This window comes from Larus michahellis, chromosome 11, assembly GCF_964199755.1.
Source record: "Larus michahellis chromosome 11, bLarMic1.1, whole genome shotgun sequence".
In the NCBI taxonomy this organism is placed as follows: domain Eukaryota; kingdom Metazoa; phylum Chordata; class Aves; order Charadriiformes; family Laridae; genus Larus; species Larus michahellis.
Genome location: NC_133906.1, coordinates 16,603,805 through 16,616,707, shown reverse-complemented (window position 1 = coordinate 16,616,707; position 12,903 = coordinate 16,603,805). Strand labels below are relative to the sequence as shown.

At 47.7% G+C, this 12,903-nt stretch overlaps 1 protein-coding gene across 4 annotated transcripts in view; it reads left to right on the top strand.

The window, feature by feature from the left end:
- Positions 1 to 12,903, top strand: part of KLHL3 (kelch like family member 3) — a 52,170-nt gene that overhangs the window by 25,818 nt on the left and 13,449 nt on the right. For all 4 annotated transcript variants that reach the window (XM_074603876.1, XM_074603880.1, XM_074603877.1 and 1 more), the window contains 4 exons: positions 3,394 to 3,556; positions 6,535 to 6,644; positions 11,598 to 11,714; positions 12,724 to 12,873. In XM_074603876.1, the coding sequence (XP_074459977.1) occupies positions 3,394 to 3,556; positions 6,535 to 6,644; positions 11,598 to 11,714; positions 12,724 to 12,873 (540 nt within the window). The remainder of the gene's footprint in view (positions 1 to 3,393; positions 3,557 to 6,534; positions 6,645 to 11,597; positions 11,715 to 12,723; positions 12,874 to 12,903) is intronic.

Genomic DNA, 12,903 nt, shown 5'->3' with positions numbered 1-12,903 from the left:
ACTCCATAAGCTGCAACTGTAGTAGGTGCAAGCCCGGAGTGAGACAGAGAGTCTTTCAACTCAGCTTTAGGAGATGCAATAAATCAGGGCTACCTTCCTCCCTGGAGCAAAAGCTCCTTGCTTTGCATCGCCCTCCCGGAGTGCTGGAGGGAGAGCCCTGGTCAGCAGCAGGGCTGACTTCTCCGGGCTCTTACACCAGTTGGGTTGGGGGCCCTTCCTAGGCCTACGGAAAGTCTTTTAGATTGGCTTGGCCTAATAGAAAGGTGAGGAGAAACTTGGGGATGTGGCACCAGGGGACTATGCTGCGCCTGATGGACATGCTGCGTCTCCATGTTTTTATCGCACTGTTTAACCAAGGGATGGTGTTTCTGCTCAGTGCAGTGAAGCTGGAGAAGGTAGATTGGGAGGGAAGGTGCTGGTTGCTCCCTTGTTTTCTCTCTCACCTCTATATCCATTCTGTGATCACTTCTCCTTCTTATGTCTGCTCCTGGAGAGGTTTGTGTCTCTCTGATCCTGCTATATGTGCCTCTGCCTTGGCTATTTCACCCCAGGTGGAGCATTTAAGCAGAAGCACCATTGTTCCCCCTCAGCACTGCCTGGCAGCGGCTGGGGAGTGATAAAGCCTAATTGCCTTCCTAACGCTGAAAAGCCACATTACAGTAATGTAGTTTTATCTCCATTACTTGTGCAGTTTTAGAGGTGTTCGGTTAAAAATAAGTATTTAACCAGCCTCGCAAATGCGAGCGCTGGTTGTTTCTCTGGTCGCGGATTCCCCTGGGAGGGTGCTTGGGAGCTGCCTCCCTGCTTGGGCAGATGTGCAGTCCCAGCTGTGGCCCTGCATGTGCTGCTGAGGATTACAGCCAGTACCCTTCTTTGGCTTCCAATTTGACTAAATTGCCAAAGCAGCTTATAAGCTTTAATATATCCCCTGCCTTGGGGAAATGCTCCTCTCCCAGTTTTGCCAAGGAGGAATGGCATAGATTAACTCTTGGCCCAGGTTACCTGGGAGGCTGTGGCAGAGCAGGGAACTAAGCCCAGTCTCTGAAGCCCAGCGTTAATGCCCGGCCTCTTGAATGAACCTTATCGCAACACAGAGCACTTTTGGCTCAAAGACGTTTCTCGTTCAGAGACATCAAAAGGTTTATGAAAGTATTTAATTGCAGAGGCAATGTTCTGTAAAACCTGAGGTGGGTACAGAGTCTGCAGAGCGAGCGAGCACAGCTGTTGAACGAGATGGTTATGGGGGGGTGCGTATATATATACACACACACCATAGAGGAGGTTCTGGACATAATTTATTTAGCAAAGAAGTAAATTTCAGTATTAATAGCAGATAATTTTGACGTAGTTTCAAAAGATGATTAGATTTTGGTATGGAGGCTGAACTGGTAGAGAAGCCAGTTTTCTGTAAATCGTTCACAGTGTCTGCAGTTCAAATATTAAGAGCCAAATCCAGACTCAAGTGAGTAACTTGCCTGGATATTAATGGGGTTGCAGTTTGGTCCTGCTGCATGTTTAGGCAGGGCATTTCCTCTTGTTATTTCTAAAGGAAACAGACCTTGTGCTGGCGGATATCCTTTGCTGGCTTTTCACCTTCCTTGGTAAAAACAAGATGAGTGGTGAGACGTTCAGCTGGGAAATGAGAAAGAGAAAATCCGCTCATCTCTTGATAGGTTATTTATATCCTACTTCTAAAAAGTATTACATGATATTGCTCCTTTCCCAATAACTGCCATGGCGAGAGGCTCCCGCAGTGCCCTGTCAAGCCAGCATGAGGCCGTAAGAGCAGTACAGGGATGTCCAGGGGGGTGGGTATGAGTGATGGTGCTGGGTATCTTCTGTTTTACAGGCATTATCCCAAAACGCTTGCGGTAAGCATCCCACCTGGATTTGCAGGCGTGCGCACAGGACGGATGGGGGAGGTCCGTGGAGGAAGCTCTGGCTGGTTTACGGCCAGAGATTGTTTGCAGGGAGTCTGACTTGTTTACCCCCCGCCCTTACGCGAGTCAGGTGCTCGCCTTTCTGCTGGCATAAGGAGATGGTTCAGCTAGATAGAAAGGGGTTTGCAGCTAGGTTTCAAAAATGCACGAGCATCGCTATCTTGATCTAATCAAAACCACTAATCTCCTCCTGGCATTGTGAGGTTCAGGCCAAATCGGGCGCTTGGGTTAATTGATTTTTTTTTTTTTAATTATTATTTTATTTTATTGTTGCCTGTTGGGGTGGCTGCTTGGCAGCAGTCAGACACCGTACAGCTGGGCTGGAGCTGGAATGCATCAGTGGCTTAGGAAGGACCTGGGGCAGGTTCCGAGTGTCCTGCCCTGATGTGGAATGGCACTGTGGGGACAGGCGGCAGGGACAGGGAGGGGGACATCTTTTTCCCTTCTCTGCCATGGAGATCCAGGGAGGTGAATGCTGTTAACCTGTTTGTTTTGTTTAACAGCCGCTTGTTTTTTTTGAGCCGGAAATAATTTTCCGGAAATGTGTGCTCAGATGGTGAGCACAGATGCCCAGTTGGAAGGACATGTGTGAAGCAGCAGAGCTACGGAAGAGCTGGGATAAGACATGTCTGCAGTTGATGTACGACATAGGAAAGGAAATAGCTGATGTCACGGGCTGTAACATCCCGACCGACTTTATGTTCTACTTCCCGTCCCGCTCACTGGCCTCAAAGGTGGTTGTTCCAGCAGATGTCACATTCCTGATCCACTTTGTCTCCCTTTTCTGCACTTAGTTTTGTGGATACAAAGCAGTACCTCATTTTCAGATGCAGTCATGAACCACGAGTGTCCGCGGCATTTTGTGTGAGCGAAAATGAGAGCTGTTGATTTGAAGAGTCGGCCCCAACTTTCCCGAGAGCCTTGCTGTCACCAGAACCTGCCTGAGCTTCTGTCAGCTCCCTCTCTTACCCGGCAGTTTGGGCACCCCGCTCACAAGCCAATGTAGTTCTATTGCAAATGAGAAAATTCAAGGTTTTCGGGAGTGCTGGGCTGCTGCGGGCTTTGAATGTGATGGCAATGCAGATAAATAATGTAAAGCTCTTTAGGGAAAGAAAAATAAATCTGTGTACGGGACCTACCTGCAGCAAAGCCAGAAATTGAGGTGCCTCCGTGGTTGCCCGCGTTTTGTCCTCCCTTTACCTGCTTTGAGGTCTTGTGGGGAGATGTGAGGAGAAGAGCTCCACTTTTAGCCCAACACGGGATAGGTGTTTCCATCTGTCAGAGCACAGACAGGGATCTTCTGCATACGGAGAGTGCTAAAACTTTACCCTTCCCTCTCGTACCCCACAGGGATGTGTCCCTCTCTGAAGGGGAACTGCATCTAATTTGTGCAAGCTGTGAATCAAACTTTCTTTGCCGCTAACTCTAATTCCCCCCGTTCTTTCCTTTGCAGGTTTTGTTGCCAGCTGCTAGTTTATTGCAATTGATGGATGTTAGAAAAAACTGCTGTGACTTTCTTCAGTCCCAGCTGCATCCCACGAACTGCCTTGGAATCCGAGCTTTTGCCGACGTGCACGCGTGTACCGAACTGCTGCAGCAGGCAAATGCCTACGCAGGTGAGGGAAGGGTCGTCCCTTTGTCGAGTTAAACCTGTTTCCAGGTACAGCGACTCACAGGTCGGGCAAGATCAGCACATCCCGGCTCATCTCTTCCTGCTGCCAGTACTAGAACAGGGAAGGGAATTCTTTACTGGGTTGTAGACTTGTAATTTTTTGTGATGCTGCAAATTGTGAAATGCGGTTTGGTCGCAGGCGAACACCTAAGGGGGTAAAAAAAAACCCCTGATCCTCTGGATCCCAGCCCACAAAATAGTTCCTCGGTTATGTTCCCAGTAAGCTCTTTGGCTGCCAGCTCGGCAGCGCAGTGTTGGCGTGGTGGTGCCCTCCCTGTGTGTGCTGCCCCGTGAGAGCAGGAGGCAATGGCGGGGATTTGTGCAGTCTTGGAATAAATGGCAGGGGGAAAAATTAAATCTTTTGGGTAGCAGTGGGAATGCTCAGCTAAAACTGTCATGCAGTTTCAGCCTCTGGTCCGTGGAGCAATGGCCACTCACCCCAAGGGTGGATAAACTCTTGTTTCTTGAGTAGATGTGTTCAGTTGCAATTAGTAGGTGCAGGCAATGGCTTTCAGCGTTTCTCCTCTACGTCGTAAATGTAAAGCTGTTCCAAGTGATCCCATGCTCTTAACTCCCCAGCACTTTCCAGTCTCCTCTGGGAGAGTTGCCCTTGACCTCTGCTTGGGAGAAGCTGGTAGTTTTCTCTACTCAGTTTGTTTTTTCTGCTTTTCTGCCTATTTGTATAGGGGAAAAATACACCTGCTGTCTCCCAGAGCACCTGCTCTGTCCTGCAACATTTTCCTTAGTATGGTTTTGTCCTTAATTGGACCATAAGTAGGCTCAGAGGAATAAAAATGTGCCCACCAAGTCCTCCCCTATTCTCCTGCAAATAAAAGTAAAACCTTTTCAGCTGCTCTGGCTGTATTATCCCCTGGAGGAAAAGGTACCCTGGAAGGAATGGTTAATTGTATAAAGGCTTGCTTGTAATATCTCATTATCCTTGCTTCCAGGCCCTGTTTAATCTTTAACCCAACAAGCAGCGCATTCACTGTATATTTATTTGGTTGTTTGGCAATTAGAAAGTCTGCTTTGTTGTTTTATTGGCCTTCACAAGTCCCAGTTAGTACAACAGCCCATGTAATGTTAATGGAACTCCATTAATAAAAATGCCATTAACATTCTTTTCACTATGTTGTTTATGTAACAGTGTTAAACCAAGACAGAAGTCCCCAAGCTCAAGAGTCCATGTGTGCATGAGCTCAGTTACTTGAGAAATGCTTAGTTCTCTCCAATGGATAATTTTAGTAGGTGGAGGAGCCTTCGTGATGCAGGCACACGTTACTTTACTAAAATCAGTAAATATTTTTACGTGCTTCCAACTAGTAACAAGAGATCAAATATCTTCCCACTGCCAGATGCCAGTTCAGAATGAATAGGTGATTGTGTCCAGAAGTCAGAGTGTGGGGAGCATTTCCTGCTTCTCAAGTATTTAAGGCCAGAAGAGTTCATTAGATTTTATATATGACTTCCAGCATAACAGAGTATTAAGCTTTATCCAGATACTGCTGTTTTTAGTCAGAACCTTTGGCTTAGCTGCGGTGTTTTTGTCCCTGTTAGGCAAAGAGGGGTCCGTGGTTGGGGAAGCCCAGGTGCCCTCTGCAGCACCAGGGTTGGTGAGGAGTTGTTCAGGTGCGACCTCCAAGGAGCTCCTCTCTGGAAGCTATGCCACCTTGTGTCCCTGGGGTGCTGCTTTTTGGCAGGCAAAGTACTTTGCAGAGGTGACAACGAGAGCTGCGGAAGGAGCATGTATCTTTGGGTACATGAGTCTGAGCTTCTCAATCTAAAGGGATTAGGGCTTGAAAAAAGCTGCTGCAGATAAAGGGTCTGAGATTCATGTTTCCGTATTTCAGTCAAAGCTAGATGGAGTCAAAGCCATACTCCAAAGCGGCATGTATTTGTCACAAGTGCTTGCAAAACTAAACTTCTCTGCAAGTGGCTAACAATGGTTTTGACATAGAAATTATTTTTTAGAAAGTAATTCTTCCCTGGTGCCCTTTGACTAGATGTAAAGCTTTACAGATTTGTTGATCCTTTTGGACCTGCATTGCAATTGGTGATAATCCTTCCTGTTTGGAATGATAAGCAGTGATGTGTATTTTGTTTTCAAGTGGCTCCCAAAGTTACAGCATGGAGGGATTTGGAGGCAAAAAGATAGAAAAAGAAATTAGTTCAGTTGCAGACTTAAGTGGAAAGGGGCAAGGATGCTGCGGAAGAGGGGAGCTGAGAGTTTGGAGCAGGAGAAAGGTTAAATCTACACGTTTTGGGGGAAGGAAGTAAAGGGTGGAAGGAGAGGAGGAGAGCTGATCCCATGCGTGTGCATGGGATGAGGATCTTCCCCCTTGTCCATCTCAGTGTGTCCCCTTGCACATACAGATTCATCTGGATGCCCTGGGATCCCTCACTATTTGGTGCTGAGTGTGTGTCCCAAACTGACTGTTTGGCTGATTCTAAAGGTGCCTTTCCTTGGAGTACCTACAAATATCAAGGACCCTTGCTGGAGTCCCTCATCCAGGTGTTGAGCAGATCTGGTTCTGTCTAGCTTGTTGAAGTGGGCAAGAACCGAATCTGGAGGTGGCCAGGTTATTTATACTGCTTTAGAAAGGCATTCTCACTTCTCTCAGCTGCCACTTCTGATCATATTTGCCACTGCGAGGTACTTAGTGCCTTTGCAGCAAGTTAAGTTCCCATTTAGTGTCATTTATGAAGGTGTCTCATGGGGCTTGTGTTACTTGAAATAACATCGGATTTCTTTACCCTGCTCTGAGACTATTTTCCTTTTCTGTCCCGCCATGCAGTTGTGGTGCATTGTTTGTCTCGGGTGCTCAGAGCTGTAATGATAGCAGTTCTCTGAATGTCCTTCCATTGACTTAAAGCGTGGATTTCATTATAATTTTCTGTTCCCCCTTTTCATTTGTTGAACAGAGCAGCACTTTCCTGAGGTGATGCTAGGAGAAGAATTTCTTAGCCTTAGTCTGGACCAGGTTTGCAGTTTAATATCAAGTGACAAGCTCACAGTCTCCTCTGAAGAAAAGGTACAGTAAATTGTATAGCAACAGTGAATGTATGAATGCTGCAATGTTTCTAGATATTACATCGGGAACTGTTCTCACGTTATGCTCTTTAGAGGCGATTTTCCAACAGAGCTCATGTGGAAAGGAAAATTAAAAATAACGTGAATCCTAAAAACTGCATAAAAATGACCTTCACTTGGTTGTTCTTTGTAGGAAGTAATGATTCTCAGATCCGTATCTCCTCCAAAAGCCCTGGGGGACAGAACTGAATACCTTCCCTCTCTGGAAAACTAGGACCCTCCCATCTGCTGTTGGTGTAAAGCTCATATTACCTGCCATAAAACCTCAAAAAAAAGTGAATTTCATTAGGCGAGTGAGGAGTATTGGCTCCTGTTGCACAGAACAAATAAAGCAGGCCCGCAACCAAAAAGAAGGAAGGAAACTTTTTTCTAGCATCATCAGTGTTTTTAATGGAAGAGGGGAAAAAAGGCACTGGTTGAGGTTGTTTTGTGGTTGAAATGTTCAGCACATCTTGTGTGGTCTGTTGTCGTGGGAAGGAGGAACTTCTTTCCTTTGAGGGTGGCAGAGCACTGGCACAGGCTGCCCAGAGAGGTGGGGGAGTCTCCGTCTCTGGAGACATTCCAAACCCGCCTGGACGCGTTCCTGTGCCACCTGCTCTGGGTGACCCTGCTCTGGCAGGGGGTTGGACTAGATGACCTCCAGAGGTCCCTTCCAACCCCCACCGTTCTGTGATTCCGTGAGGGTGACTGGTGGTTATGGTACTTGGTGAACACCGGGTCCAACCCCGTTGTCTGGTGTGGGCTTCTTGCATGACCTGCAGCGGGTTCCTGGGGAGAGGTACATGCCTCGAGTCCTTCAGTTGGCTCTATGGGGAGATGGACACTTGTGGGAGGCTACAGGAGAGCTTGAGGATTGTGTGGCTCGTAAATTCAGGACCTCTGTTGCATCCCTGTTGGTGGGATGAGGCTGGACCTGGGTGTGCTTGGTGCTGCTGGTCTGTTCTGAGCTGGCCGAGCTGTGCACCCATCCTGCTCAACCCCTGCGGGCTGCAGACACAGGAGTGCTTGGGCCCGTCAGGACCGTAAAGCTTGCCAGAAAACCCTCACCGCGTGGGGCGCGAATGCAGCGGTGCTTCATTCCGATCCCGAGCCAGCAAACGCGGAGGCTTCGGGAGCGCGTTTCCGCAGGCGTGGGGTCTCGGCAGGGTGCTGGAGGTGCCACACAGGCAGGGCCAGAAAAGGGGGAAAAACAAATGGCACGAACTCGCAGCAGAATCGCTTTGCGTGAGCCAAGCAGCCTGCGAAGGGAAGTGCAAGTTTAGTAACCAATTTTTCCAGTTCTGTGCAGCATTGTTAAAAAGCTTTTACTGGCCTTGCGCCCAGAGAAATCAAAGTGCTCCCTCCCTCATCTGAGCCTTATACAATCAAACCCAGTATTTCTTTAGCTGATTGTAAAAGTTGAGAGCGCAGGGCAGTGGAAGGAAATGTAAGCATAAGCTGCACGTTCAAAACAGCAGATACGAATAACAGGAGAGAGGCAGAGCATGGGATTGGGACATAAACATGAAATATGCGCTGGAGTCCAAAGAAGTGCTGAAAATTGAGCACAGACTCTTGGGCTGCTGCTTTGTATTAGCTTGGTGGCAGAGAAGCAGTTTTCCTGACCTTTGTTCTTCCTATCTGCTAATGTGTGAAATATACATGCATTTTTTTTTGGGGGGGGGTAATATAGATTCGAAAATCTGAGAGCTGAATTGTCACAGCCAGGTTTCATGAGAGGTTCCTGCTCTTGCCGTGTCTCATACGTGCACCGCAGCCCGTGAGGCAGAGCGTTCCCGTCCGGGGGCCACTGGGAAGTGTTAGAGCTGGGTCCTACCAGCGCCAGGAGGTAACAGGGGCAGGGAGGGACGCGTTGCCCTTACAATGCTCCCAGACCAGGCGTGTGTGCCCAAGAACTTGTGTGTTCTCCCCTTCCTCTACCACCCCCCAACTAATACCCATTGCCCTAATAAAATACATTCTTCACCCCCAACAGACTGTGGCATACTTAATATCCCTAGGCCATCAAGACTGCAAAATTCTCTGCTACCATCGAAATCGATTTTAATTGTAAAATTAAAAACGTTTCCCCTTTATTCAAAGATTATCCTCCCTTCTCTCCCCCTTGCTGTTGCCGGTTCCCAGGCCCTTCTGGCCCAGGGCAAAGGGTTATTTTGGTCCCTGCCTGCTCTTTTTGCTGTAGCTGAGCACTTTGAAGGCAGTTTTATCAGGGCTTTCTTTACCTGACCTAATTGGCTCTTTAATTGTTACAGTGTATGAAAGCAAGGAAAAAGTATTTAAAAAATAAAATAAAATCACGTTTGTTCATATTTACTAATGATGTGTGAAATGGAGGGCGCTTCCAGCCCTTGAGAAATGCCTCCTCCCACCTCAGAAGGGTGACAAAACAAATGTGTAAGAGGGTTGGGGTTTTTGGATTGGGGATTTTAAAAAGAGCCCAGTAATCGACTCATCCTTTCATGCCCTTATCATGCAGTAGAAGCTGATGCACAGTTTGGTCCCTCACTGCTGGGAGTATCTAACAACTGGCTTTTTGGCTGAAGAGGCTGGGAAAACATCTGGGTTGCTCTTGGCTTAGGGGGTGTGCAGAAAGGGGATATTCCAGGCTTTTACCCTGCTACTCCATAGAGTGGGAAACCTGCTTTTCCCAAGCTGGGAACCGCTCCTCTACAGCCAGGCAGGTGCCAGCCACTAATGCAGCCTGTGCCTGTGCGCTAAATTAAGCTGTGTGGGTAATTGCTTCATTTCATCCCGCTCCGGCAGCGGGTCTGGCATGGCTGGAAAAACCCGGCAGCTGCCGGGGGTCTGCAGCGGGCACAGCGTGCGGAGGGAGGGCACGGCAGTGGGGGAAACAGATGTGGCCTTTAAATAGAGATATTGCTGTCTTGGATTAAGATTTTTCCCCTCTTCTCGTAAAATTGCAAATCAGAGCTAATGGAAGTGCCAGAATTTGAATTAAAAAAAAATATAATTCTGTTATTTTTAGGGTAGGCACAGCAGGGTAGCACCAGATTATGCTTAACTCAGGAGCGGTCTCCTGCACCGAGGAAGCAGTTTATTCCTTGTGCACATTTGCTTCACCTTCCTTTAAGACTTGCCCACTGTCATCTTGGTCTGTAGCTGGGTACGTCCCAGTCCTGTGACCTCTTCTGGAGCTCAGCGTTTGTGCAGAAGGGATTAATGAAAAGCATGTTTGTTGGCTAAACATTTGCTTTATGCTCCTTCCACGCTCATTTGCAATTAAAAATCTCACAACAGCCTCATTTCCACTTTAGAGGCCTTGTAGCCCAAGTGAAATTGTTTGTTTGTTTGTTTATTTTCATTTTAAAATACTTAAAGGCTCTGCAGTAGTTATTTTCCTCTGCATTTGCTGGGGTTTGATTACAGGGCTCCCCGTTGCGTTGCTTAAATCCTCATCGCAGTGTCCTGAATTCCAAACAGTTCAGCAGGAGCATTTGTTGGCATAGGAAATGAGGCTGGCGCTTTACTGCTTTTTAAAAGTATACAGTTCAGCGAAAGAGGTAGAAACCCCTTTCCGTTCTGCCTCTCCTGTGTGGGAGGACGCGTCTGCTGGTGCCTCCTGCAGATACGTTTGCCAGCAACAATTGGGGACTGAGAGATGGTGCCCTCAGTTCTGGTTCATTTTTGTCCAATTAGTGACCTTGGCCCGAACGAAATGGTTTCATGGGGAGTCATGGGAGGGGTGGAAAGAAGGAAAAAATATCTCTGCAAATTGGCCTGACCACTCGGTGACCCCGGGGGGAAGCTGAAACCGCGGGCACGTGCCGAGGGTGCCGGGGCGCAGGGCCAGCGATGCTTTTTGGGGGGAAGCACGGGACAGCCGGGGTCCACGGGAGGGGGCTGTGCTCAGCATTCCCCAGTAGCCGGGCAGCCAGGGCACTTGGGGAATTTTGCCTGTAGATGTGGGTTAAGGGTCAGAATTTAATTCTGACTGTGCGGGGAAACTCCACTGCAAGGATGCAGAGCCTGCTGCGCAGCGTCTGGGACTGCACCAGCCCCTCTCCTTGCCTTGCTGGGTGTCTCAGGAAGCCTTTCCCGCTCCTGGTGACATTTTTAGGCCTTTCTCCTGGGAGCAGTAAGGCTCACGGCTAGAGAAGCACATGCATATTCAGGCAGGAGCCCACCTAGGATGCTTCTGCCCACGTCTGCTCATCGTGCGGGGCGCTGCGGGGCTCCTGCTGCACGGGGTTGTTTGCGAGCCGTTCGTCACGGAGTCAAAGTTTGGATGCTTATCTGAACCGGTTGGATCAGGGAGTAAAACTAGATTTTGGTTCAGACCAGAAGTCCAGCGTGCCCTTGCTTCCCTGCAGAAGTATCCAGCTATTTCTAGTGGTGAAACACCTGCGTGGCTCCAGACAGGGGTTTTCCTGCGCCTGGGGTTGACGTGTCCTGAAGAATTCTTGGTTTTTGGGGGTAGGGGGAACTGGTGCGGTGATGAAATATGATCGTGAGCATGGTGACTTACGGTGTGGCCAGACTCCTTCAGGAGGGGAGGTCTCTGTTATCAGGAGTCATCGTTGTGGCTGATTTCATGAATAATGCCCGGTGCAAATGTCAGCAGGCTAATTAAGTTTCCTGGCTGCCTTCCAGCATTAATGTCCGAGAGATATATGATTGTTCTGGACACACGCTGAGCTTTGAGAGTGATACAGCACATCTAGATGAGAATTTGCTTAATAACATGCACGGTCAGCTCAGCTCTTTGCCACCGTGGTGCTTAGTCTGGGCATAGTCATGACTTTTTCATCGGTTTGATAGAGATCTCGCACCTCCTTCCTTCGATAGTGTAAAATCACAATGCTGCTGACTTTGGGTAGGTGACTCTGCAAGCCCGTTCTCTCTCCTCCCTTTAATTGTACTTTTATCTGTGTAGGTTTTTGAAGCAGTTATTTCTTGGATAAATTATGAAAAGGAATCTCGCCTAGAGCACATGGCTAAACTGATGGAGCACGTTCGCCTACCCCTTTTGCCCAGAGATTATCTTGTACAGGTTAGTCCGCATATAAGTAATTAATACTTGCACTTAAGCTGCCAGTAGCTCCTTAATCAATGGGCTGTTTGTGCCTGAAATGGGTAATTTAGCGTGTTGCTAAGTTTGTAAATGGAGGAATAAAAGGAAAAAGTGAGTGGACTCTGAAATGGATGTGTGTGCCCAGAAATCTTCTTGTAAATGTGGCCTGTGCTCTGCCAGGCAGTGCCGAGAGCGGAGCTCCTGCCTCTCGTGGTGGAAGCATTCAGTAGTTAATATGTTGGGATTTTTCACCCTGAAAACACCCAGGTGGTAGTGTTATAAGCTTGTGCAGTTTTTTTTTCCCTTGATGCACACGCAAATTTTGCTTGGTGAGAACACGTCACGTGTGATAGCTTTGGCTTAAGATGTGTTCTGCGCCTAGGGATGGGTCTGTGTGACTGGCAGGTGAGGTGCTCTCTTAGAAATTGTTCTTGACAAATTAATTCCTGGATCTGGGCCTTGACAATGAGCTGAGAATCCCCAAAGAAGGTGTTGGCACATGGGCTCTTTAACTGCTATGTGTTTATCACACGTCTAAAAAAAATCAATACAATTGAAATAAAATTGGTATTCACAAGATGAACCCATCATGCTTTTTTTTTTTTTTTCCTCTCAACTATATCTTCTGATCAAGTAAAAGGTATTGCGTCTCCTTAAAAATTCAAGTCACAGAGTCAAGTCACAGAAGTTACTGATTTTGTACCCAGACTCCTGGTGAATTTTTCTCTGCTGAGCCAAGTCTCTGGCAGAGGGTGAGCACTGCTGCTTGTCAGCGATGCTGGAAAAAAGCGAGAAGCTTGGATGTTGTTGCCTGTGTTTCTTTGGGAAGAGCTGGAAGTCTGTGTTTGTCTTCTGCATTTTTTTTTTTAAATGTTGCCACTTCGGCAGAGAAATTGCAGGTTTCACATTCTTTCTACAAAGCTCCTTGTGACCTGTGCCACCAAGTATTGCAGTTTAAATGATCTTCCATGTGTGTGCGTGTTCTCAGACAGTTGAAGAAGAAGCTTTAATCAAGAATAACAACACCTGTAAAGACTTCCTTATCGAGGCCATGAAATATCATTTGCTTCCTCTGGATCAAAGGCAACTGATAAAGAATCCCAGAACAAAGCCGAGGACTCCCGTTAGCCTGCCAAAGGTAAGCTGAATTTGTCACTTTGTGTCACCT